Below are 24421 nucleotides of genomic sequence, written 5' to 3'. Positions count from 1 at the left end.
AAGTTATCTGATAATGGCTGTGAGAATGTGGAGTGAGTTCCATCCTGAGAAGAGAAGTGTCTGAGGAGACCTGAGAGCCCCTTCCAGAGCCTAAAGGGGCACCAGGAGAGCTGGAAAGCGACTTTGGACAAGGGCTGGAGGGACAGGACAAGGGGGAACGGCTTCCCACTGCCAGAGGGCAGGGTTAGATGGGATATGGGGAAGGAATTGCTGTCTGTGAGGGTGGTGAGGCCCTGGCACAGGTTTCCCAGAGAAGCTGTGGCTGCCCTGGAAGTGTCCGAGGCCAGGTTGGACGGGGCTTGGAACAGCCAGGTCTAGTGGAAGGTGTCCCTGCCCATGGCAAGGAATGGAACCAGATGATCTTTAATGTTCCTTCCAACCCAAACCATTCTACAATTCTATGAACATTTGGGATAGCAAAAATGTTACAGTATTCAAATATAACAATATTCAAATTATCTACTCAAAACCTGAAGAGCCTAAAAAGGTGACTCTACACAAGGGGCAGCTGCTGCTGCTGAAGGCCTACAAAATTTGAACACAACATAGGGCTTGCCTGGGGTACATTGGGATGGCCAAGTGGCTTCGATAGGAGTGAGATCTGCGTGGAAATCTGGAGGCATTGATGTCGTGTGTCGCCCTCAAGGGCAGTCATCTTCCCAGATTGGCTTTTTGACTTCCAGATTGATCTCATCCACAATGAGAATTGTGTCAAATGTTACGTTAAAAAGTTACATGAGCTTCTCCTTCTCAGACCTGAGCATAGCCCTGTTGTGAGTGATGGCAGAGAGACAGTCATGGGTTGTCCACAGTATTTCCTAACTGTGCCCCCCAGAGAGCATACTCTTTCTCCTTCATGGCTTGGCATTATTGCAAAATCCTTAGGAACAGGAAAAACCCAGAGGAATCCCTCGCCCTGTGCTAAAAATTTTGGGTACTGAAGATAAAACATTTTGGAACTGAACATGCATGCTAGAGACAAAATAAACTGCCTCTAAATATCATTTTTCATATAAATGCAAATCTTTATGTAATTCATTCCATAAATTGGTGAATCAGTTTTTGGAACCAAAACTTTCTCAATACATTATATGTAATTTTAGTCTTTAATAGTAAAGTTGGGGAGTGTTAGCACATGTTTCTATATAATTTCAATGTTAACTATCAATTTTTGCTGGGAAAAAAATATAGAGGCAGAGTCAGTAATACTTAGTCAGCCTTTTTGTCCCCCCATAGTGTTGTGTTTTTGTAGTCAGCAAATTTGATACACCAAAACCCTTCCCAACACGATTCCCTCCACGCTGGCCATCTACCCGAAAGACACTGGAATTTAATCGGTATTAGATCCATAGGAAGACTTCAAACAGGATCTCGTGTGCTACAGCTCTGTTTTGTTGGTCTGGATCCAGCCGTGGTGTCTGGTGACAGAAATGTGTTCCTGTCTGATGCCTCTGGAGTTGATGTCAGTTCAGAGAGCGGAGCCAAAGGGCAGGTGCTGACATAAAACAGCTCATCAGCCTTGGCAGTAACTCACGTCCTGCCCTTAGTGGTGAGCAGGGACGCAGGGTTCTTTCAGCTGAGGAGGCATTTTCTGCTAGTCAAGATAATGAAAAATGTTGCCTGTGGCACGCTTGTTCTGAGGAGAGGACTTCATTCTTCAGCACTGCCGTTTTCCTCAACGCTTCATCATTAAAGCTGCCATTTTAATAATGTGCGTATGGCTGAAGCTGGTATTGATGCCTCAAGATAAGCTTATATAGCACTTTCTGTAGTGAAATCCAATTTTCAATGGCTCATAATTTTTTTTTTCCCCAAACTTCAGTTGTTTGTGATGAAACTTTTCATGCTGAGCGTCTTCCTTAGGCTCTTTTTTTTTTTAAGTTTTTTTTTTTTTTTTTTTTTTTGGCACTGCTTTAATTGAAAACAGTTCTTCTGTTCCTGAGAATGAGGTTAGGGAAAAATGTTACTTAACCAATGCTGAATTCTTACATCTGTTTTATTGAGGAGTTTTAGAGCCTTCATGCCTTGGAACAGGCTCTTGAGATTTGGGGAGGGGGGCTTAGGGGAGTGAAGCTGGGGATAGAGATGTGCCATTTACAGTCCCTCTTAAAGTTTACTAAATCTGGCCAATTTACAAGGTCCCGAAACTTGCCGTTTGCATACATGGAGCAGAAACTTGCTGAAAAACTGGCAGCAAAATTGTCTGAACGTTGAGCTTTCGTGAAGTGTGTTCCACAGAGTGTCGTGCCAGTGGGGCTTGGGACACAGCACCCCTTGTGAAGTCTGTGAGCCCATTCCAGCATCCAGGGGGGACTTTCCCTGCAGTTACTTCTTCCAGTTGCTGGTGGACCAGGTTTCAAGCAGGAGAGTTAACACTCGGGGATTTCCTCTTCCTTGGTGCAGCAGGTAGAGTAGAGGAAGAAGTTATCTCACTGTTTGACAGAATGTCACCACTTAGAGTGAAAATAGCGATGGGATGGGATGGGATAGGGTGCATTAAACAACAACGTGCCCATTGCACTGGGGAGAGGTAGCAGGCTCCAAGAAGTGTGAGCAAATCACTCCCAAACTGTGTAACTCTGAGTTTTCCAGCCCTACTTACATTAGGAATTTTAATTTAGTTGGTTTTAAATGCTCTCCTGAAGCCTCTGTTAAGAGAAACCAGTTGGAATTGCTGCAGGTACCAGTGCTCAGGTGCTTCACAAGTTTGGAGGAGGGAAAGTGAGGCCCTAGGAGGGAATCAGGAGATCTGTGCTGACTTTGCTGTCCTGGCTATTGCTTCTCAGTTTTGTATGGGATCTTTTTCTGGCTTATGGGCAGTAGGCTGGAGAAAGGAGCAAGCAGGGATTTATTTGACAGAATCCCAGGATCCTTTAAGTTGGAAAAGCCCTCCAAGATCATCAAGTCCAACCTGTACCCGATCCCCACCTTGTCACCCAGCCCAGAACACTGAGAGCCACGTCCAGTTGTTCCTTGAGCACCTCCAGGGATGGGGACTCCCTGGGCAGTTCATTCCAAAACAATCTATTTCAATGGAAGGAAGGACATGATGAGGCTGGGAAGGTGCCAAGTTATAGCTGTTGAGACATAATTCAGTGGTGGGTTGGAGGGAACAATGAAAACTGTGACCAGGAGGAGAGATTCATCCTGGCAGAGCTGAGTCCAGCAGTTCTGCTGATCGGTCCTGTTAGAATGCAGGCAGTGAATTTACCCCTTATCTCATCCTGCTCCATGGGAGCTGCTTAATTCTTACCTGATTAAACACAGAGAGGAGCTCAGTTTTTTGCCATGGTAAAGCTGATCTTTGTTATTTCCTGAATACTGAAGTTCGTAGAATCACAGAATGGTTTGGGTTGGAAAGGACTTTAAAACTCACCCAGTCCCACCCCCTACCATGGGCAGGGACACCTTCCACTAGCCCAGGTTGCTCCAAGCCCTGTCCAGCCTGGCCTCGGACACTTCCAGGGATCCAGGGGCAGCCACAGCTGCTCTGGGCAACCTGTGCCAGGGCCTCACCACCCTCACAGACCTTCCCAATATCCCATCTAACCCTGCCCTCTGGCAGTGGGAAGCCATTCCCCCTTGTCCTATCCCTCTATGTCCTTGTCCCAGGTCCCTCTCCAGCTCTCCTGGAGCCCCTTTAGGCTCTGGAAGGGGTCTCAGGTCTCCCCAGAGCCTCGTTTTCTCCAGGCTGAACAGACTGAACACCCCCAGCTCTTCCAGCGTGGCTCTGCAAGAGACTTGAACTAAGTCTGGATTTGACCCCATGACTGGTGGCAAGAATGATCTCTGAAGTCCGCCAAGGGATGTATCTTCTCATGGAACTGGGATAAGCCTTGTCATGATATTTGCCATGGAAATTGAGCTGCATACATTTAATAAGTAAGGGAATAGAAGGGTGAAAAGTATCTTGTGGTTTAGACAGTTGAGTTCAGAAAAACATTAGGTCTCCCTTGCCTCTTTGCATTTTTATTATGCTTTTCTTTTTTTAGGCTATTAGGCAGAATTCTTTAGAGGGAGACTTTCCCAGAAGCCACTTGCTCATTCCTCATGTTCTCATGTCTCAAGAAACAGGTTCATTTTGAATGAGTGCCTGGCATCACAACAAGCCAACGGGAGCAGTGTGCTAAACTCACTAACTGATATAAAATGCTAACTGCTCTGGAAAAGTCATTTGTTGGATGCCTTGATCTGTCTAGCAACGTTACAGGTCACTTCAGTCAATGGATGTCTGGATTTCTTCTTCCCCCTTCCCCTTCTGTGTGGGAATGAAGTTCTTCTGAGGGTCTTGCGTCAAAAGCATTAGTTAATATCAGTGCCCTGATTAACACTATTTAAAAATAATACTGCCAGGGCTTGATTTTTTTAAACATTTCCACGTTTGTTTCTGTCTCACATTTTGTCCAATTGAGTGGACAAAAAAATGTTACTGAAAATCCCGGTATTGGTTGGATTATAAACGTTCACTGTGTTCCCTCCCATTCTGACCACAACAATAAAGTACAGGGATGATGCCCTGGGCAAAAGCCAGAGGAGTCTTCTATTAAAGACAAAAATAAATAAATAAATAATAACTTAAAAGCCAACAACAAAACCAAACAAAAAAACTCCTGAAAACTAACTGCTCCTTCCCAAAATCCTACCAAAACAACCCAAACCAAAAAAAGCCCCAAAACCCCACCATCCAACAAGTCCCTTTTAATGTCTCACTATGTGAACTTTCTGTTGTCGTGAGGTTTGCTGTTCCAAGGCTGAAGGATGATTGAGTCAGACAGTTCCTCTAAAATTCAATCCAGCACTGGGTGGATTTGCAGTTTTTCCCACATTTCTCATTCGTTTTCCTCTCTCTCACCCTCTTCAAGCTTGCACTTAGTTTCCCAGGTTTCAAGTAGTCATAATACTGTGATATTGTGCTCTTATATACCATAAAACCTGTATTTATTTTTTCTTGATATTGTGGTCACATTTGCTGCTTCAGTTGTACTGGAGAGTCTTCAAATGCGCAGCAGGAATTTCGTTCCATTTCAAAAATTTTATCACTTGTGTCCAAAGGAGTTGAAATAGGTGTTGCCAGTAACAGGCCAGGACTGGAGCTAATAAAAATGTGAAGATTCTTGATTTAAGATGTTCCCTTCCTATAGTTCTTTTAATATATTTCTAGAAGTGAATTAGTGGTTTATTAAAGTTATTTCCAGCCTTATTGAAGACTTGGTAGCCTTTTGATTCAGGAACGTGATGTGTAACTTGCTTTACTTAATTCTTCAACGTGTTTGGGTATGTCTGCTACTCATGTTCCAATTACAGATACTAAAAATGTCGTCAGGGGTTTCCAGCTAACAAAGCTATTCCATGCTTCAGCATCTCTGTACAACTAAGAGAAGCAGACCCCATCTGCAAATGTTAAATTTATCATAGACTCATGGAATCATTAAGGTTGGAAAAGACCTCTAAGGTTGCCGATTCCAACCGTAAATAATATATATAATTATATGCAGTATAATTTCAGTGAGTTTGCAGGTGTTGACTTTGCTTTTAAATGTTTCTGTACTTTTTCGGGTGAAATACTTTCTTGGGGGTGTCTTTATACATTTCTGATAGAGCTGTGGTGTCAAAAGCTTTGATGGGTTTGCAAGTCCGCAACTGAGCTTCATGGTCATGGGAGAAGGGGGTTGTCTCTTTATTTTGAAGTTCAAAACCAGGAGAAGAGTTATGGTGGAATAGATGGGGTTCCTGCCCCTGAGGAGAGTCTGTCACATTTTGTATGTTACAGTGAACATCTCCTGAAATCTAGAGATAAAAAATAATATGAAAATTTTAAAATGAAATAAACACTATTTTTTCAGTGAAATGAGGAACATGCTTGTTTATTATAGTAAATCTACAAAGTGTAGTGTTTGTAATGCTTTTCAGTTCCATGACATTTGAAAGGTCGTGCAGAGTATTGGAGCTGCGATTAATCACAGGAAGCAAAATGGAAAAGACTTTCAAAGAAAGGAAAGAAAAATCTGTGTATGTAATTTGGCTGGGCAACAAAGGAGACCTGACTGTGCCTTTTATTTAAAGGCTGTAAACACTGAACTGGGGAAGAAATGTTTTATGGTATTTCGTAGAACCACTTACAGGAATAAGGAGATGAAGCTGAACAAAGTAATGCTTAGGCTGAATATTAGGAAAAAAATCTCAACATTGAGGTTTATTAGATTATGGAACACTCTTCCCAAAGGATGTGGTTCAAGCTCCATTACTAGTTCCTTAAAATTAGACTGGATAGAATAACAAACTGGAGGGAACACTGTTGCATGGGTAGGGGATGGACACAGTTACCTAATACATCTTTGCATTTCGCTTGCTTCCATGATTCATTTCCTGAAAAGCTGCTTCCAGAATGTGTTAATGACATCACGGCCCCGGCAGCCTCAGGCCCGTCGGAACTCCTCCAGCTCTGGAGGGCTTATGTGGAGATTTCCTGGGCTACCTTTTCCCCAGCGGCTCCTACATCCCGGCCATTCCCTGCGGCTTCCCTGTCCTGCTGCAGCATCGGGAACAATGCCTGGGGTGTGCTTTAAAAATGTGGATACACAGACATGAACTGGGCTGTTCCCAGTGACCAGGAGTGGAGCAGGCAGGGAATTGGTGTTGCAGAGCTTGGCTTCACAGAAATAACTACCTTCTGCTGTTCTTGGCAAGTGGGATGAAATACTGGTCGCCTTTACAATAGTGTTATTAAGTGTGAAAAACCTCAAACAATTAAGTCATACTCAGTCATATATTTCAATGAGCCAGTTGAAATATATGAAATACAGAACAGTCGTTCTGTCTCACTGATTTGACAAGAAGAAAGTAACTTGTTTTTTAAAACATTTGTTCTATACTTTTTTTTTTTTTAACATTTAAAGAAGTAATCTAAAACATGCTCTTAATCTTTCTATAGCATTTCAGTCACTTTACTGTAGTATTTAGGAACTAAATACTGAAAATAAAGTATTATAATAAAGCACCTGAAATAGAGGAAAGCACCTGAAATATAATGAAGCACGTGATATAAAGCCCATGACAATCCAATGTTGAAATGTGTGACTTTGACCTCACACTAAGGACTAAGTGGTAGTTTGATAGGATTTTAAGCCTGGATATGCAGTTTACAAGTGATCACAAATTGATTCTGGTACTCATCATGTGCCTTTCCTGTACTCCAGAAAGGTAGAGTCAAGATGGACTGGTACATAGCTGTTGTGTCAAAATGCTTTTAAATTCAGTATCTCCCACGTGTGAAGTCTTGCTGCAGCCTGCTAATGACTTAGAGAGCAGCTAGCCTACCAGTATGTAAAATGTGAATTCGTTTTGCTAGACTGTGTGTCACCCAGAAACTATTCATTTATAGCTGTTTGTAAAACTTTTTTCCTTCTGTGTCTCAAACTTGCTTGGGTTAATTCTGTTACTCCAATGTCAGGCAGTGGAGAGCATGAAAAATACTGCTGAAAATTAAAAACTGTTACTTCTGTCGTTTCTATTACTATGCCCAGGTATAATGTTGCAAAAATGTGTAATTTATGAGATCTTTTGTCAGCTGAAAAAGTTACTGCAATTAAGGAGTAACTGCAAACAAAAAGTTACTGCAGTATTTAGGACAACCATTTTTGTGCTTCTGAGTTTTGTAATTTCCCTACCTAAAATATTTATGCTCTGATCAGATGCACTTTTTCAGTCAGCAGTCGTAGTTTTGTGTGTTTATGCTCCAGATGAGCTTAATCTTGCCTGAGGATGGAATATTTAACATACAGGTTCATAAAACACAGAAAAATTATTCCGTATTTCCTATACTTCAGCTTTGCTCATTTCTTGCTGTAATGAATCTTCCCAAACCTGCAATGGGACTTTCCTAAAATGAACGTAGCTGCTGTTTTTGTAGTCTTTTAAGCAAGTATACCCAGTATTCCTCACAGTCTGCAGTTTTAAGTTGCCTAACTAAAGATCTGAGACGTTGAGGATGTGCTCATAGAGTGTAAAATGCCTTTGATACAACAGCTGCCTCACTGATCCCTGTTCATCATTCCGTGGACCACTTTTTCCTCTCCCATTCATTATCACATAACATCCCCGTGGCAACTTGAGAAATTGCTTACATGGAAAAGTAACCGTAGGAAAGTATTTATGTATTTTTAGCTTTCTTCTAACACAATGTAGCAGCTGGAAACGAGGACAAGAGCCAGCACAACGTGATCTGCCAGCTCTCCACGGGCCACCAGAAAGTGTTCACCAGACCACAGTGTGAGAACCATTGAATTGACTTAAGAAATGTGACACACATAATAAGCATTAAGTAAAAAAAACAACCCCTCAAGTTCCCAAAGCTGCTGCTTGAATGTAATAAGAATTAAATAGTAATTGTAATGTTTTTTAATAATACGTTATTCACTGGTTTTAGTGGAGGAAGTACAGGATGGTATCAATTAGATGCAATGAAAATCACTTTTGCTTTAGTTCATCATCTGTATTTACTGATGCCTTAGATTTTATTGCAGCACTGGACAATCTTTTGGATGCTGAAAGTTTCAGAAATAGGAAATCAGAGTGTGGAGCTAGGGCTTGATTTGGACAGATTGCTAAACATAAGTTAGAACTGTTTCATTTTTTTTTCTTCGTGGTTGGGTGTTTGGCAGGTTTTTTTCTTCTTTCTGGTGTTTGGCAGTTTTTTTACCAACTTCTATAGCCTCATCTGTTTGTGTTCTTTCCATTTTTGCAACGGGGAGCAGGATTGTTGTTTTGGAAATGTTAAAATGACCGGGAGAGATCAAGATGAAGATCTCTTTTGAAGATATTCATGTCTACTAAAACTCTTGTTTCATCCTTTTCAGTCTTGAAAGCAGCCTGAGGCTGCACCTCAACCTGGTGCCCTCTGAAAAATAATTTCAAAAGCAATAAAACTCATTGGGAAAATACTGATGATGTATGAGGGGACTTGGGCTGTGAGATGAGAGAAGAGGCATTGATCTGCTTTGTTACCAAGCTCCACTGAGGAGAGGCATGAGCATACTCAAAAAGGCTTTGCCCGTATGAATTGAAATTTAATGCCTGTATTTAAGCTTAATGAAGAATAGGCTGTTCAAAGGAAAGCTTGAAGTTCAGTTATTACTGTGATTGCATTTTGCAGCTGCTATTAGATTTTAAAAAAATTTTAAATCTTCATTTCGTAGAAAGATGCTTGGAAATAAGTAATACCAATTTCCTCAGCGTTAGTTTAATGCTGAGGGGAAAGCTCAGAGAATTTGTCATCCAAGCCTTTATACTGAAGATTGGAAGGTAAATAACACATTTTGTGGAAGGATTGCAAGTAGTTCAATAACTACCCCAGGAGAGCTCACAAATCAATTATACCTCACAGTCAGTTGATATACTGACTTAAAATAATGGTAGACACTGCTAGAAGTTGTTGACTATAAACTGCAATGCTTTATATGAGTATAATGAGTTTTTAAAGTACCCTCTGCATTCCTACCTGTCTGTTGGTTTTAAAATGTATTCAGAATCAAACTCTTAAAATTCTGCTTAGTCACATGAAACTATAAATAAGTGGGTTTAAACTTTTCTTCAAGGAGGTACAAACATGAACCTTATTTGTATCTCGTTGTGTAACAGAGACCAGGCATTGGGCTGAGATTTCTGCAGAATTGTGTTTGTGTTAAATAACAGTCAGGTGAAAGAAAGTTCTGTTTTGATGGATGTGTCATAACTTCATTTTGCCATTAAGTGTTGTTTCACAGACTGTCAAACTACATTAAAGTCCTGGGTTTGTTTTCATGACTGTGAACTGTGTTTCCAGCCATCTTACAGAAGGCCTCAGGTTCTCTGTTGCAAAAAAAGTACCTTGCTCTTAAGACCTGCATTTCTTGCTCTGCCTTACATTGTTTGAGTGGGGAAAAAAATCTGTGATGGGTACTTTGGTGGAAGAGAAGGACAAAAATATATCTATAATTTAGTTTTAAAGGTGAAAGCAGTCAGTACCTGTATCAAAGTATCCGGGTATTTGACAGAAATAGTTGGCAGGATTTTATATTTCTCAAATTGACAAACATTCTAGCAATGTGGTTCCATGTGGAACCGAGTCAAGAAAAAGTTATATTAGAGAATTCCAGAGTGGTTCAGGCTGGAAGGGACCACAGTGGGTCATCTATTCCCACCTCCCTGCTCCAGCAGGGTTGTCCCAGAGCACGTGGCACAGAATTGTATCCAGATGGTTCTGGAATATCCCCAGAGAGGAAGACTCTTCTGTATATTCTATTATTACTATTATTATTGCTATTATTATCATCACCATCATCATCATCATCATTTTCCCATCCTTTTCTGTCCTAGTGAACAGAAAAACTCTCAGCCCATGAGTTTTCCAGTTCTTTTTTTCCAGTTCTCTCCTCCATCCCACCAGGGAGGAGCGAATGATTGGCTGTGTGGTGTTAAACCACAACAACATTGAAGAGGCTGTTTTAGGGTTATGGATTATTAACTTCATCAGGCTTATAATTAGGACCAGAAAGGTAGTATTTGGTAATGTAGAGGCTTTTCAAGAGTTTATAAATCTTCAGAAGCACTTTGGCTGACAATGCTATTTCAGGTAATCTACTCCTCCCTCCGTTTCACAGTTCAGTGGTTTAGTTTTGAGAACCCTATCCTGTCTTGGCCGCCTCCCAGAGATCTAGAAAGCTGTAAGAAAACTTTGTGAATTTGCATTTCCCTTGAGAATATGGAAAAATGACAAGAGAATAGGAGTAAATTAAATTTAAAGTGAAAATTCAACGTGAAAGAAATCCAAGCTCTGTATGTTGAATTGTACGTTGATGTCTAGGCCAAATTTCTCTTCGTGCTTGTAGTGGTGCCAGGCAACACTAGTACTGTTACAGCCACCTATGGCTATCCTGTTGGCTTATGTAGGAATTTTCATAGAATCATGGAATCCCAGAATGGTTTGGGTTGGAAGGGACCTCAAAGCTCATCTCATTCCACCTCCCTGCCATGGGCAGGGACACATTCCACTAGATCAGGTTGCTCCAAGCCTCGTCCAGCCTGGCCTTCATCCCTTTTAAATATGGCATTTTCTTCCTTTTATTCTGTGGGGGTTTTTTGGTGTTGTGTTTTTTTGGTGTTTTTTTTGTTTTGTTTGGTTTGGTTTTTACTTGTGTTTTGTTGTTTTTGTTGATTTTTGTTGTTGTTGTTGTTTTGTTTTTGTTTCTGTGATGTTCTGAAGAAGCAGAATCTGAAATATGAGTTACTTGGTTCATATATTAATGTGCAGATTTCTGTCGCACGTGATGACCTCGTTCTCCCTGGTGGAAGATTCAGATTAATCGACAGTATTTTGGCCACATCCCTCCTTTCCTGACTGTTGAGGAAAGGTGTAGCAGTGGCAGATGCCAGCCACAGAAGGGTGGGGTGGTGGAAAACAAAAAATGAGAACTAAGCTGAAGTTTAAGAAAGACGATGTGCCAAATTTGAATTTACTTAACCTATGATAAATGTATGGTTGTTTTGGTTTTCTTACAGTACTTTCTCTGCACGTTACCCCTCTGGATAACTCATGAGAGTTCAAAAACTAACTTCATGGTCAGCATCATTCATTCCGATTTAAAGGACAGTGGATTGAAACCATGGTGATAAAGGGTTATTAATGGAACATTAAATTTTTGCTAAGAAGGCTGTAATTATAGTGCTTTTTATTATAAGAACTCCCTCAAGCTGCTTAACACTGAGTGGCATTAGTTCCCTTGCCCTTGACATGGCAGTAATTGCCCTGCAATTGTGCTGATGAGGGAGCACTGGTTTATTACATAATCTGATTGTATAATTACATTTGAAGAAAAACGCTCTTTGGAATGGTTTGAAATTTTGTAGGGCTAAGAGTACTTGAAATTCTTTTTAATTGGTTACACTACACTTAATGCTTTGCGTTCACATGGCTTACAGGATTTTATCATTTGCACCTTGAATCTCTCAGACTAGAAGATTGAAAACTAAACTTCCTTAATTTTTTCTGTCTTCTTTAAGAAGTGAGGAAAATTGTAATTAATTTTCAGTTTAGACATTAATTAAAAGAGGAAATAAGAATTTTCTATTTTTTTTTTAGTTGAGCTTTTTTTTTTTCTGTATAATTCAGGACTTTGACCTATTAAATGAATAATTTGATGAAATGCTCAGTCTGTGCCATAAAATTTGAAGATACACTCAGAAAAATGAACTGCTGGGCAGGCATTTGGGGAGGAATGCAATACACTGTGATTGAGAGAGGCTGCTTCTTATTCCCCTGGGAATGTATCAGGGGATACAGATGTGATAAACATAGAGGGTTTGTCCTTCTTGACTTTGTCCCTCAGTAATACTGAGTTTGCAGCATCTCTCTTTCAGTTTTGCTGCTTTTCTTATTTTTTTTTTCAGCGGTGTAAGAGAGTGCCATGAGCAGTGGTAGGGAAATAAGGACTAATGGACTTTCTGGAGAGGGATAAAGAGAGTCCTCTGATGCTCCTTCTCCTCTGATTGGTACTTAGGCACTCAGCTTGGTTCACCAACACTGCTGTAATTGGGAACAGGAATTTCAAATGCAGTTAGTGTTGGAGTTTATTTTTTGTTTTTTAGTGCTGTAAGTATGAAAATGACTCTGTGTTTCAGGCTCAAACGTCAAACTTTAAGCTGTGTGATAATGAGTTTTGACGAGCAGCATTTGGGGACATTGCTTTGACTTTGTACATTATGCCTTTAATACTGGACTGGTACGTGCACCATGTAGAATCACACAATGGTTTGGGTTGCAAGGGACCTTAAAGCTCACTTCATTCCACCTCCTGCCATAGGCAGGGACACCTTACAATATCCCAGGTTGCTCCAAGCCCTGTCCAACCTGGCCTTGGACACTCCCAGGGATGGGGCAGCCACAGCTTCTCTGGGTAACCTGTGCCAGGGCCTCCCCACCCTCACAGGGAAGAATTTCTCCCTCACAACTAATCTAACCCTGGCCTCTAGAGGAGTTTTGTTTATTGAAACATTAACATGCTGTTTTGTGCTTTCCTCTGCAGCTGGCCTCTGGACAGTGTTCACGCTCGGCGGGGTGGGCAGCAAAGCGTCGCCGCAGCTGGAGCAGTGCTCCCCGCTCGCCAGCCAGAGCCTGCTGCTGCTGCTGGTCTTGGCCAACCTGACTGATGCCCCAGACATGCCCAACCCCTACAGGCAAGCTATTATGTCCTTCAAGAACACACAAGGTTCGTATCTGTTCTTATCTGTAAGCACGAGCTGTTGAAAGTGAATTTTAAGTTGCTGTGATTTCTTAGAGGTTCTCTTTCCAAAAATTGTTGTTCTTCCAGCAAGCCCGTGGAAGAGCAGTAATTGTGCCTTTTCTTCTGGGAGTTTTGAGGTGACGTTCCTCAGCTGCTGGAATTTAATGGTAGGGACAGAGGGAGGATACTTTGTCCTTCAGACTTGAGAAAGATTAGAAAACTTTGCGATTCTAGTCCTGTTTACGGTTGGACAAAGATGATCTTGAAGGGTTCTTCCAACCTTGATGGTTCTGTGACTCCTTAATTTCATAAAGTATAAATAAAACTGACTTATAAGTAGGTAGGCTATCCAAGAGTCTGCTGGAGTCACCTAAAACTTTACAGAGGAATCCTGTTTAGCTGGAGTCATGTTCCTTAGAGTGAAGATAAGCAATTGAATTACTACCTGGATGGATTTGCTGACTATATTCTTCTGTTGCAAGTGTGAGGTAAAATATAATTTTAATAAGATTAATTTTAATAATTTTAATAAGGTTAGTATAAGCACTTTCATGAGTTTTGCGTATGTGGAAGGCTTCAGAGCATTTTCAGTGCTTGTCTTGTTTTTGAGAAGGCTGGTTCCAGTCTCTGTATCAGGTAACTGCAGGTGCTGTGCTGACCCTCTGACTGACAGAGGGTCTTGTTTGGGACACAGTGGTTCCTTGACACAGCCTGGACTGTCTGGGCAGCTCAGTGAGCAGCTGTGCTGCTTTTCATAGAATCACAGCATTGTTTAGGTTGGAAAAGCCCTCTAAGATCATTGAGTCCAACAGTTCCCCAGCACTGCCAAGGCCACCACCAACCCCTGTCCCCAAGTGCCACATCCACATGGCTTTTAAATCCCTGCAGGGATGGGGACTCCCAACACTTCCCATATATGTTTTATGGACTTAAATCTCTGAGTTTCAGCCATGGGGTTTTACCTTTCATTGGCTTTGTGCAGGTTGCCAGCATGCACAGAGTTCAGGAGGAATGTGACAACCTATGAAGCCACAATAATCCCTCTGAGTTACTCACTTTCAGACAGTTTTTGTATTCCTTTAACCATTAAGTATTTAGCAGGTTGAGCTCTAAATTATTTACCTTTACCTAGGAAATTTTGTTAGATCATGAGGATGGAGATTTGTTCTCATTAGAAGAATTCTGAATCCTAACATGCTCCTTGGATTTATTGTATGCCATTTACAGGTGGTTGAGATCAAATTGTTGATAAAGTTTTTGTTTTGTTCTATTTTTTAAAGTGCAGACTTCCATTAATGTTTTATTTTGGTTGACTTTGATTAAATTCACTAGTAGCCAGTAAATTTTGTTGAGAAGTATTATAGGCTTATCATTATAAAATTTTAAAAGAACTTCTTCTATGTCAAAAGTAGCATAAAAAGCTGTATTTTCTCTAGATATGCATGGTTATAGAACGACTTATGATTTCCCAGAAACTTGTTTCCACTTGTGATACTCATAATTGAGCTTAAATTTGATTCTTGTAAACATTCTGAGGGCTTAGTATGAGGAAAGTGAGATGAAAAAAGAAAGCTGGTTGCTGTCACAATGATCTGTAGCATGTGACTATAAAAAGAAAACTGGTGTGGTTTTTTTTTAAAGTAATTTATATAATTTAATTGTGACAACACTAGTAGAATTCAGGGTAGTTTTCTTTATTCTACATGGTCTGGAATAGTTTAGTTTTTCTGTTGATCAGCCTAATGTTCTATAGAATAATACAAGATTGTGCTGCTGTTGCTGGTAAGTTTCTTTAATACTATTTAGATTTTTATTACTGATAGTGAAAGGCTATAAATCCAAGGGGCACAGTTTAAACATCCACTGAGGTGAAGCTGGAAAGTCAATGGACACTTCTCAGCTAATGAACTGTGGCACATCAAGGATGGAATTGTTCTGATTTTGCTGTCTACGTCCAAACCTCCCGTTGTGGAGAGGAATTTTCACCCAAAGCAGGAGGTTTTACACCAGTTGGTCCACAAGCATGGTCAGTAGTTCAGAAAGGGCAGGTTTGGGTCTCTGTGGGTACGTTGGTTTGGGACAGGCAGCGGGGCTGTGTCTCGCCTCCGTGTGCGCGGCAACGCTTCCCGGCTCCCGCAGCAGGAGGAGGGTTTGCTCCAGGGCTCCTGCTGACTCCAGCTGAATGGCTGGAGCTGCCACCCCTCGCCCAGGCCAAGGGAAGTGGTGGCTCCCCAGCACGTCGTCTCTGCCGGGCCCTCAGAAAACTGAGGGGAGCCGGGGCTCCTGGGGGGCTCCCACAGGGCCTCCAAGCACTTTCTCCTTCCAAAGCGGGTGGAAGTGTTGTTCAAAATAAGTGACAACTGTCGCATTCTTCTGTGCTGAAAGCTGTTTAGGAACTTTGCCAAGAATACAGGCTACAAATCAGAGAACCACAGCGTAGTTTGGGTTGGAAGGGACCCTCAAGATCGCCCAGTTCCATCCACCCCCTGCCATGGGCAGGGACACCTTCCACTAGCCCAGGTTGCTCCAAGCCACGTCCAGCCTGGCCTTGGACACTCCCAGGGATGGGGCAGCCACAGCTTCTCTGGGCGACTTGTGCCAGGGCCTCACCACCTTCAGTGTAAAGAATTTCTTCCTAATCTATTATCTAAATGTCTCCTCTTTCGGTTTAAAACCACTCCCCCTTGTCCTGTCACTATTTGCCCATGTAAAAAGTCACTCTCCATCTTTTTTAAAAGCCCCCTTTGAGTTCTAGCCTTTTCTGTTTCCACTGGGAATTTCTAGACCACAGAGATCTGTGCAGATGTTTACCAGTTTTTATTGAAACTGGTAAAGGTTCTGTGAACAGAAATCTGTTCTATTTTCACTTCCAGCTCTGGCACAGAGTGTATTGTGAATATCAACAAACTGCTGTTACTTTGAGGGATGTCAGACGATGTGATGTCGTGTTTTACACCACTTAACCCATGAAATTCCCCACCACACACATCTAAGGTCCTGACAAAATCTGTGTTTCACTGAGATACCAGAATAGTCTTGACCTATGCACATATCCCCTTCATACCAAGATACTCCATATTGATGCCAGGGAACTAAACCTGGAAGTGTGGGGTGCAGGGTTTGGAAACACATGAATTGTCAGCATATTCGTTCCTGAGAAGATATTGTAGCTGTTCTACTTGGAGCAGCTCCTGGGACCACATTCCTTCTTAGCAGGGAAAGCCATTTGGACAAAAAGAATAGCTTTACGAAAAAAGAAGAGTGTTTTGTGCAGGTAGAGGGGTCTAACTTGCTCACGTGGGAGGACAACCTCAGCCTTTTTGGCACAGCTGAATCTTCATGAGACCCTACTAGGGTTTATGGCCATTGGTGATAGGAGTTGTGGATGATTTCTATTTCCTCCTCACTGTGGTGTCTGTATAAAATATTTCACCAAGGGATTTTTATCTGAATGATAAGTGTATTTGTTCAAGATTTACTCTTATTTCTTTATTTCAGATAACACTGCTTTTTCATCGTCAAATCCACACGCTTTCCAGATTAACTTTAACAGCTTATACACAGCTTTGTGTGAGCAGCAGAAGTCTGATCAGGCCACTCTCCTTTTGTACATGCTTCTGCACCAGAACAGCAACGTGCGAACGTACGTGTTGGCACGGACAGACATAGAAAATCTGGTAAGTCTTTCTCTGCCTACCTGATTTTCATCACAAGGGGCTGGACCTGAGTGTCAGCAGCTGTCAGTGGTCCCTGTTCTGCAGTGGGAGCAGTAGGTCCTGTCTCACTTTTTCACCAGTTCTAGCTCACTTATTCATTTTTGTTATGTCATCTCAGGAGTGTGATGCAGAACATGTCACTGCAGTAAAGGGTCGTACTGGTAAAGCTACAAGGCTGTCTCTCTTTCCCTCTTTCTCTTTGCCACTATTATGATCCAGGTCAAACCTACTCACTTCTGTGATCATAGGGTAAAGAAACTGGTGGCAAATATCATTCTATTCATTATTTTATTTATCTCTTTTAGATATTTGGACTAAAAAGTTGCACGAACTTACTGTGTACATTCAGGAATAATAGTTAACAAAATGAGCTGTAACTTGACTAACATGCCAAATGTCTTACAGGGTTGACCTGAGACTGAAACTCCTCATGGAGCAGCTCACAGGTTTTATAGAAATACAGCTGTAGTGAGTTTTTAGCCACTTAAATAGGATTGTGGTTAATGGGCAATATAACAGACACCTGGTATGGTTTTTGTAGGTTATAAATTAGCTTATGCTCCCCACTTTAGTCATGTCACAAACCACTTTAGCAAATCTTACTTATTAAAAAGCATTCCTTTAATAAGATAATGGCTGTCTAGGGGGATTGGTAACGGAATAGTGAACTCTTTCCATTTTAATATTTGAAATCTTGCCAGGTAATTAGATCTCTTGCCTGTTTGATGGCAGATATGGAGTGAGTTTGGTTTCAGTCCAAGTTCCAGCAGATGTATTGCTAAAATCGGAGTTGATAGACGCCACTGTTGGCAAACGGGGGTGAGATGGTTGGTATTGAATTGATTCAAGACTGAACTCCTGCGTCATCTGCTGAGGATTATCTGGGCAGGGGCTGAGTCATTTTGTATGAGTTCTGTGAACAAATGGCAAAGTATAATTTTTGGGGCAGTTAGTGTGTGATATGAGAAGTTTAACAGCTGCTAACCTTAACAATTTGCTGTACCTTTAGAGTCATCAAATAGAATCCCAGAATGGTTTAGATTGGAAGGGACCTTAGAGCTCATCTCATTCCAACCCTCTGCCATGGGCAGGGACACCTTCCACTAGACCAGGTTGCTTTGGAGAAGAAAAGGTTACGTGTGTGCTTTGTTTTAGAATCATGTTGTCTGATATACTGTAAAACTTCTAGAAAAACCATGAGGTGCATATGTCAAAACAACTCCAAATGCAGGTACACAGATGCTCTGCAATGTGGGATATTTTCATATATTATCACCTAAAAAAAAATAATAAAAAGATCAGAAAATCCCAGAAATCATCATCAACATTTAACACTATGTGGGAAAGTCTGAGAAAATTCAGACAAGCATCACTGAAAAGTCAACAGTATGTTTTTGGGGGGTGGTTTGGTTTTTTTTGGATACCAACATTTGAAACTGCCTGCTCTTATTTTGCTCTTCCTGCATACTGCTGCTTTTTTGTGATCTGTACTGACAAGTTACTGACATCTTTGTCCAATCCTCTTGTTTTTATCGGGCCAGTAGGTAAGAATGAGCAGCAACCAACTGAGAAGAGCAATTGTAATTGCTCAGTTACACAGACCCAAAAAGAACTGGGGGAGTAGGAGGATTACTGGACAAAGAAATCATTATCTCCTAATTACAACCCTGCAGTGAAAAAAATTCAGTCTTGGGCTTGTAAATGAGATGAAGGGCCTTGAATATTGGAGCTGGTTATTCCTTCCTGTATGGCAAGGGTGGTGCTAATAGACTGTGTGGTCTTCTGGTGATGTACTACTATTTTACTTCATAAAATAGTTACAAGCTGTTGAAAAATGGAGACAGTGTAGAGAATTTTAATTTTTGTTTGCCTTAAAATTACAAATAAAACTGTGAGAGGCTTAGGAATCTTACATGGTAGGTCAGAGAAGAGCTTGAGAAGCATCAGGACGTGTATGTGCCTTCGTAAGGGGGAATCCTTGAACAGAGAGGACTCCCTGCTTGCAGAGTGGGGTGGTGATTCATTTGTATATGAATCTCTCACTGTCAGTTATAGGTAAATACCTTCACCTTCTGTTGAGCTTCATGTTTTATTGTTAGTGAATCAACTTTTTTGCTCTTCCAGAAAGTGGAGGGACAGTTGAAATAGGATGCAATTAACAAATATTTGATAGGCATAGCATCGTGGTCTGTGGATGAGAGAATGTTAAGCCTTTTCCTGTTTGAAAGTGCAATTAACACAATATTGCAACTAAAAATGCCAGTGAGATTTCTGCTTATAAGAAATGAGCTATTCAATGTGTTTGCTTTGGCTGCTGAGTTGAGCTTTTGTTGCTGCTCGACATGACTGGACTGAAATAATGTATATAATGATGTATTTATATCAGTTGATGGTACAGCAATATTTTTGCCTGTGCTATAAATTTGGCTTAAGCAGGTTACTGCTTGTGTTTTGTTGATTTCTAAAGACAAGCTATTTTAAAACTCTTTATTGGGGAAACCAGCCTGGGACTGAATATAGCACCTGCAATTTTCAGTGTCTGTTTTTACCTGCCACTTGTTTTGAGGATTAAAAGTAACTTTTTAATGGTGGCTGTGTCTTGCCAGTTAAAAGCTGCTCCTGATGGGGGAGTGTCAGCAGTAGTGGTGGTTTACTGACTATAAGGTCCAGTAATACTAAAATAGGTGGTTGTTGTCTTGTCAGTGCATGGCTGGACAAAGCCATCGCATAAGAAGGAAGCTCCCTGAGATGATTTTCCTCTTTTGGAAAAAACTATCTCCTCCAGATTCCAACTGGCATCTCCCAAAGTCTTTTCACTTTTCTGTTTTAATATAATTAGAATTTTAATTGAATCTTGCATCCTAACTTTTTTATTTAAGTTGTGGCTTGTCAAACAGCTTTTGTTCTGAGCACAGTAATACTTGTCCTAAAGGCATGTGCACCTTGCAATCACTATAAAGGAAAAAGTGTTGGAAGGAGGAAGGGTTATAGAAACTGTGTGAATTTATTCTATTTTCATCTGGAAATGGCAGGTAAGAGTTGCCATTTGCCTCCCTGATCTTCATCTGGTGTGTAGATGGAGAGAAGCCTAAAAGAGGAGTGGAAAGGGAATCGTGGCCAGGGCAGTGGAGGTGGGAAGAGGTTTTGAAAGAACAGAGGTTTGTTTGGGGCAGGAGGATTGATTGCAGTAATTTGGAAAGCCAGTCCACTGTTCAGTAGCTAGTATGAAATTTTAGTAAGACTTTGACATATTGGCTCATAGGGAAATGTCTCTGATGTCTTAATATCAAGGCATGCTTTTTAAATGTAGTTGGTAGCCACACACTGGTAGGACTCCGAGCACTTGAGGAACATGGATGGACTTTTTCAGCTACAATTTGAACTAATATTAATGTGCAGAGAAAGAGAAGATATTCTGAGCTGTTTGGAAGGATTATGCTTTGCCAGAGTGCTTTGTGTGGAATTATTTAACACTAAGCACGCTGGATCTCAGTTACCTTTAAAGGACTCTTCCAAGCCAAACCATTAAATGATTCTACTTGGGATCTACCTAGAAAACCAAGAAGTTATTCCACTGGTTACCTTCAGCAAGGCTTTTGTTGTTCTCCCTGCAAAGTCCAGTTGTAAATGCAATTCTTGGTTAGTTTTATGTGCATCTTATTATCATAACTCTTGGACTGGGAAAGGACTTAGAGCTTGTGCAGTCAAAGCTGCATGCAAGTGTTGGAGGTAGAAATAATTTGAACAGTAGACTAAAGTTAAAATAATTTAAACAGTGGACTAAATGTTTGTCTTCCTTTTCCCCCACCCAAGGAAAAGGGCTAATGTTTTTTGGCCATACATCAGTTACATCAGTTACTGGTCTTTAGTCAAGACTGATATTCAGAAAACACAAAGATGTTGACTCAAGTTTCTACTGGAGAGAGAAGTTTGTGAAGGATCCTTTAAAATGGCAAAGGAAGCGTGATTGCAATGTATAAATATTTTTATGTAATGTTTTTTATTTTCATATTTATTTAATAGTAATAAAAATATTATTGTAAATATATTGTCCCTCAGCTTCTGTTGCGGTCTTGTCTTGACCCCGACCAAAGCATCTGTCAAAAGGTTTTGTGGCCTGCAGCATTTAAATCAATCTCATTTCATTTTAATAGAAACTGTTTTAGTATGTTCCAGCTGTTTTGAGGATGGTTGATTGTAAGAGAACATTTTGGTAACTTCAGAGGCTTGTGAAGCACTCGGTGTCCTGGCCGCTCACCAGAATAGGTTTCACATGATTCATCCTGCTGCACTTGGCCAGTTTTGAAAAACAGCAAGCCTTTAGGTGTTTAGAAGCTTCTTGGAACTGAGAGTTTTCTCCAGTTCCTTTTTCCAGGGTATTTTGTGATTTAGGCCTATTTCTGCAGGCTGGGAAAGCCACGTCGTACTGAGCCAGTGGAAAGCTAATTTTCAGTTGGTAGAGGGACAGCGTTTGCATCTGGATTAACTTTAGACTAGCATTCAGGTATGCTTGCTGTTGCAATGAAATCTCATTTTCGTTATTATTGCAAGACTTTGGCTTAAACTGTTCATCCTGGTGGAAATGTTGCAAGACCTTGGGCTGAACTCTCGTCATAATGTCAGTTCTCTTTGGCTGCATATTATCTAAAACTGGAAAAACAGGCCTTTTCTAGTCTTAACCCAACCAAAACTGGTTCTTTTCTGGGATCATCCTTGCACACCAAAAGGAGATTTGACTCAAAATGCCTCTGTTCACCTCAGCTCCAATTTGCATGGCTAGATTTGATGAGGAAAGTCCTTTCACACCAGGCATGTGGTAGCACAGATGGTTAGAAACAACTGTTTTCCTGCTTGAACTGGTGAGAATCTTGTTTAGCAATTTGATTTTCCCCTGTAGTGTAGAGAGAAGAACTGAAGCGTGAGGGGCCTATGGTAGGTATGGCTGGGAATCTCATTTATTAGGGATTGAAATTCCATGTCTGACCACACGAAAGCATTTTTTTAGACTCTCTTGCAGAGACAAAATCACTGCTTAGGGGTGGTTATTTCAAGAGGGAGAAATTGGTATGATATTGAGAAGGACATGGGAGCTTTAGGGCCTCCTCTGTTTATTGTCTGAAGTATTTGAAGAATAAACTAATAGGCACGTTTTTCCTTTCCTAAAGGTTCTGCCAATTCTTGAAATTCTGTACCACGTTGAGGAAAGGAACTCACACCATGTTTACATGGCTCTTATCATTTTGCTGATCCTCACAGAGGACGATGGCTTCAACCGATCCATTCACGAAGTGGTGAGTTGTTGTTTTGGTAAATAATCCTTCAGCTCTAAACATTATTTCAGTGTTTACTTGTATGAAGATACACTGGCAGATATGTTCCCTCAGAGGAGGCTGAATGGGCTCATCCAAATTTGATGACAGATACGTATTTCTTTTGTAAGGATGGGTAACCTGAAAAGCAATTTCAAAACTTTTCCTCTCCCTCTTGTAGAGGAAGCGCTGCATATACCTCTTTTTCTTTGTCTTTTTTGGTGTTCCTGTTGCAAAGTAACGTGGTAATAGCCAGGCAGGCTGCCTCAAAGATGCTGAATGTTTGCTGTGGAAGTGGAGGGCCTAGAGGAGAGGGGAAAAAAACAGGAAACCTTTTTTTATTTCTAATTAAAATCTTTGCTTAACCGGTTTGATGCAGCTTTTAGCTTTTAGCTGGAGTTTTATTTTCCAGACTGACTGTTACTTCCTTACTTGGCATTTCTTTTTGTGTCATTCTGCTAGATTTGTTTCTATTTTATGTTGTCCATATAATAGAATCCAAATTTTGGCTAACTTTGGTGGACCTTGACCATCTCTGCTGGACAATACCTTGGACAACTATGTTCTAGTTTCCCAGCTTCTAAAGCTGTGATAATGCATGAGATATCTGCACTGTTTTAATTTCATTTTTAGACTGGGACACAGAAACTCTCTTGGGTTTATGTGAAATTATTGAAATGGCAAAAAAGCTGCAAGCTGGTTTCAAAGTTTCTAAACAGAACTCTTCCCAGGTAAATTTCCAGCCTGTTTTGGAAGGAGAGGCAATTTTTTTTGGTTACAGCATTTATTTTCTGAAATTTCAGATTATTTACTGTAGCTCTGAGAGTAGAAAGCAAGAACAGATGATTTATATGCAATTTCCTGGCAATGCCTTTTAGGAAGCAGCTTTTAGTAGGAGCACCTATAGTAACCATGAAGATGACAGAAATATTTTCCCGAAGCTTTTTTTCTCCTGCCTCCAACTTCGTGTGCCTTGAACTTGTAAATGTGTACCAGAGGTGTACGTGTGTGATGTGTATTTTTGGGTTCTGTGTCACTAAGTCATTTAACCTCTCCCATAAACTGAGCTTCTTGAGGGTCGGAGCACAGCAGACAAGGCTTCATTCCTGCCTCAGTCTCTTCCCCCATCATTCTTCATTCAGTTTGAAGGCTTTACACGCAGTCTTTTAATAAATTCCTTACTGGATGAGTAAAAGTGGAAGATTTCCCTAAAATTTCTTAATGAGGATCCAGCTGTGAAATGAAAACATAGATCAAGTTTTCTTGTCCGGTTTATTCTTGCCTTTCAGCTCACCCTGCCAGCAGAGTTGTAGTGTTTGCTGTGCAGTGTGGATATTGGTTTACTACTTCCATCTTAATAAAAACACAACCCCCACCTTGTTCCTTCTACCCTGCACTGATTTTTTTTTTTTTCAGTCATGCCTTTGCTTCTTCCATTTTCTTCTGAATTTAATCTTTGATTTTACTTCAGATTTTCACTAACTGCTTCTTTCCTCCCCTCTGTGCCTGGTGAGAAGCATCTGTTCATTAACAGAGTGTGGCCAGAGTTTTGCTGGATTTGCTTCTTAGGTGGATAATGAGAGGTGGCTGTGAGGTACCCGAGCCTGCAGCACTGTCTGTTGAGCTTCTCCTGACAGCCACACTGCAGAAAAAGCTGTGAAAATGCACACTTTTGCCCTCAAAAGCCAAAGCAGTGCTAAGGCACTGCAGAGAACAGGTGTGGAATAGTCTTAATTCCTCCTCCTGTCGTCCTCTTTTCCTTACTATTCTTTCTTTTACCCTTTTCTCCATTCTCAGCTGGATGGGGCATGTTTGATGCCAAAGGAGAGAGCAAATTTGGAGGCAAAGCAGCTTTGCAGTGCCTTTTTTATTGAACTTAAAGGCTTTTTCTTGCCCCCTTCTCTTAATCTGAGTGTCACATGGATGGATTGGATGCAGTGAAGGAGAAAGTGGAGGTCTGTCCTTGTTCAAACTTAAAACTGTGTGCTCTGAAAGCCACCTGAATGAACTGTGACATAGATGAGTTGGTAACTGGGATACCAACCCTTAAGTGTTCCTTACAGAAAGGATTCCTTACTTATAAAGTTATCTTCGTGATCTACATCTTCTGTGCCGTTCCATTTACTGAGGAATGTGGATG

General features: G+C 41.0%; 1 protein-coding gene across 3 annotated transcripts in view; it reads left to right on the top strand.

Moving 5' to 3' along the window:
* DYM (dymeclin) overlaps positions 1-24421 on the top strand; it is a 215528-nt gene that overhangs the window by 63126 nt on the left and 127981 nt on the right. For all 3 annotated transcript variants that reach the window (XM_027724300.2, XM_027724297.2, XM_039390634.1), the window contains 3 exons: positions 13059-13241; positions 16755-16933; positions 22138-22263. In XM_027724300.2, the coding sequence (XP_027580101.1) occupies positions 13059-13241; positions 16755-16933; positions 22138-22263 (488 nt within the window). The remainder of the gene's footprint in view (positions 1-13058; positions 13242-16754; positions 16934-22137; positions 22264-24421) is intronic.

The sequence above is a fragment of the Pipra filicauda genome, unplaced genomic scaffold (genome assembly GCF_003945595.2).
Source record: "Pipra filicauda isolate LSUMZ 115617 unplaced genomic scaffold, ASM394559v2 scaffold128_size5466820_pilon, whole genome shotgun sequence".
NCBI classification, from domain to species: domain Eukaryota; kingdom Metazoa; phylum Chordata; class Aves; order Passeriformes; family Pipridae; genus Pipra; species Pipra filicauda.
Note: the sequence above shows the minus strand (reverse complement) of the source record. Positions and strands in the feature narration are given on the sequence as shown.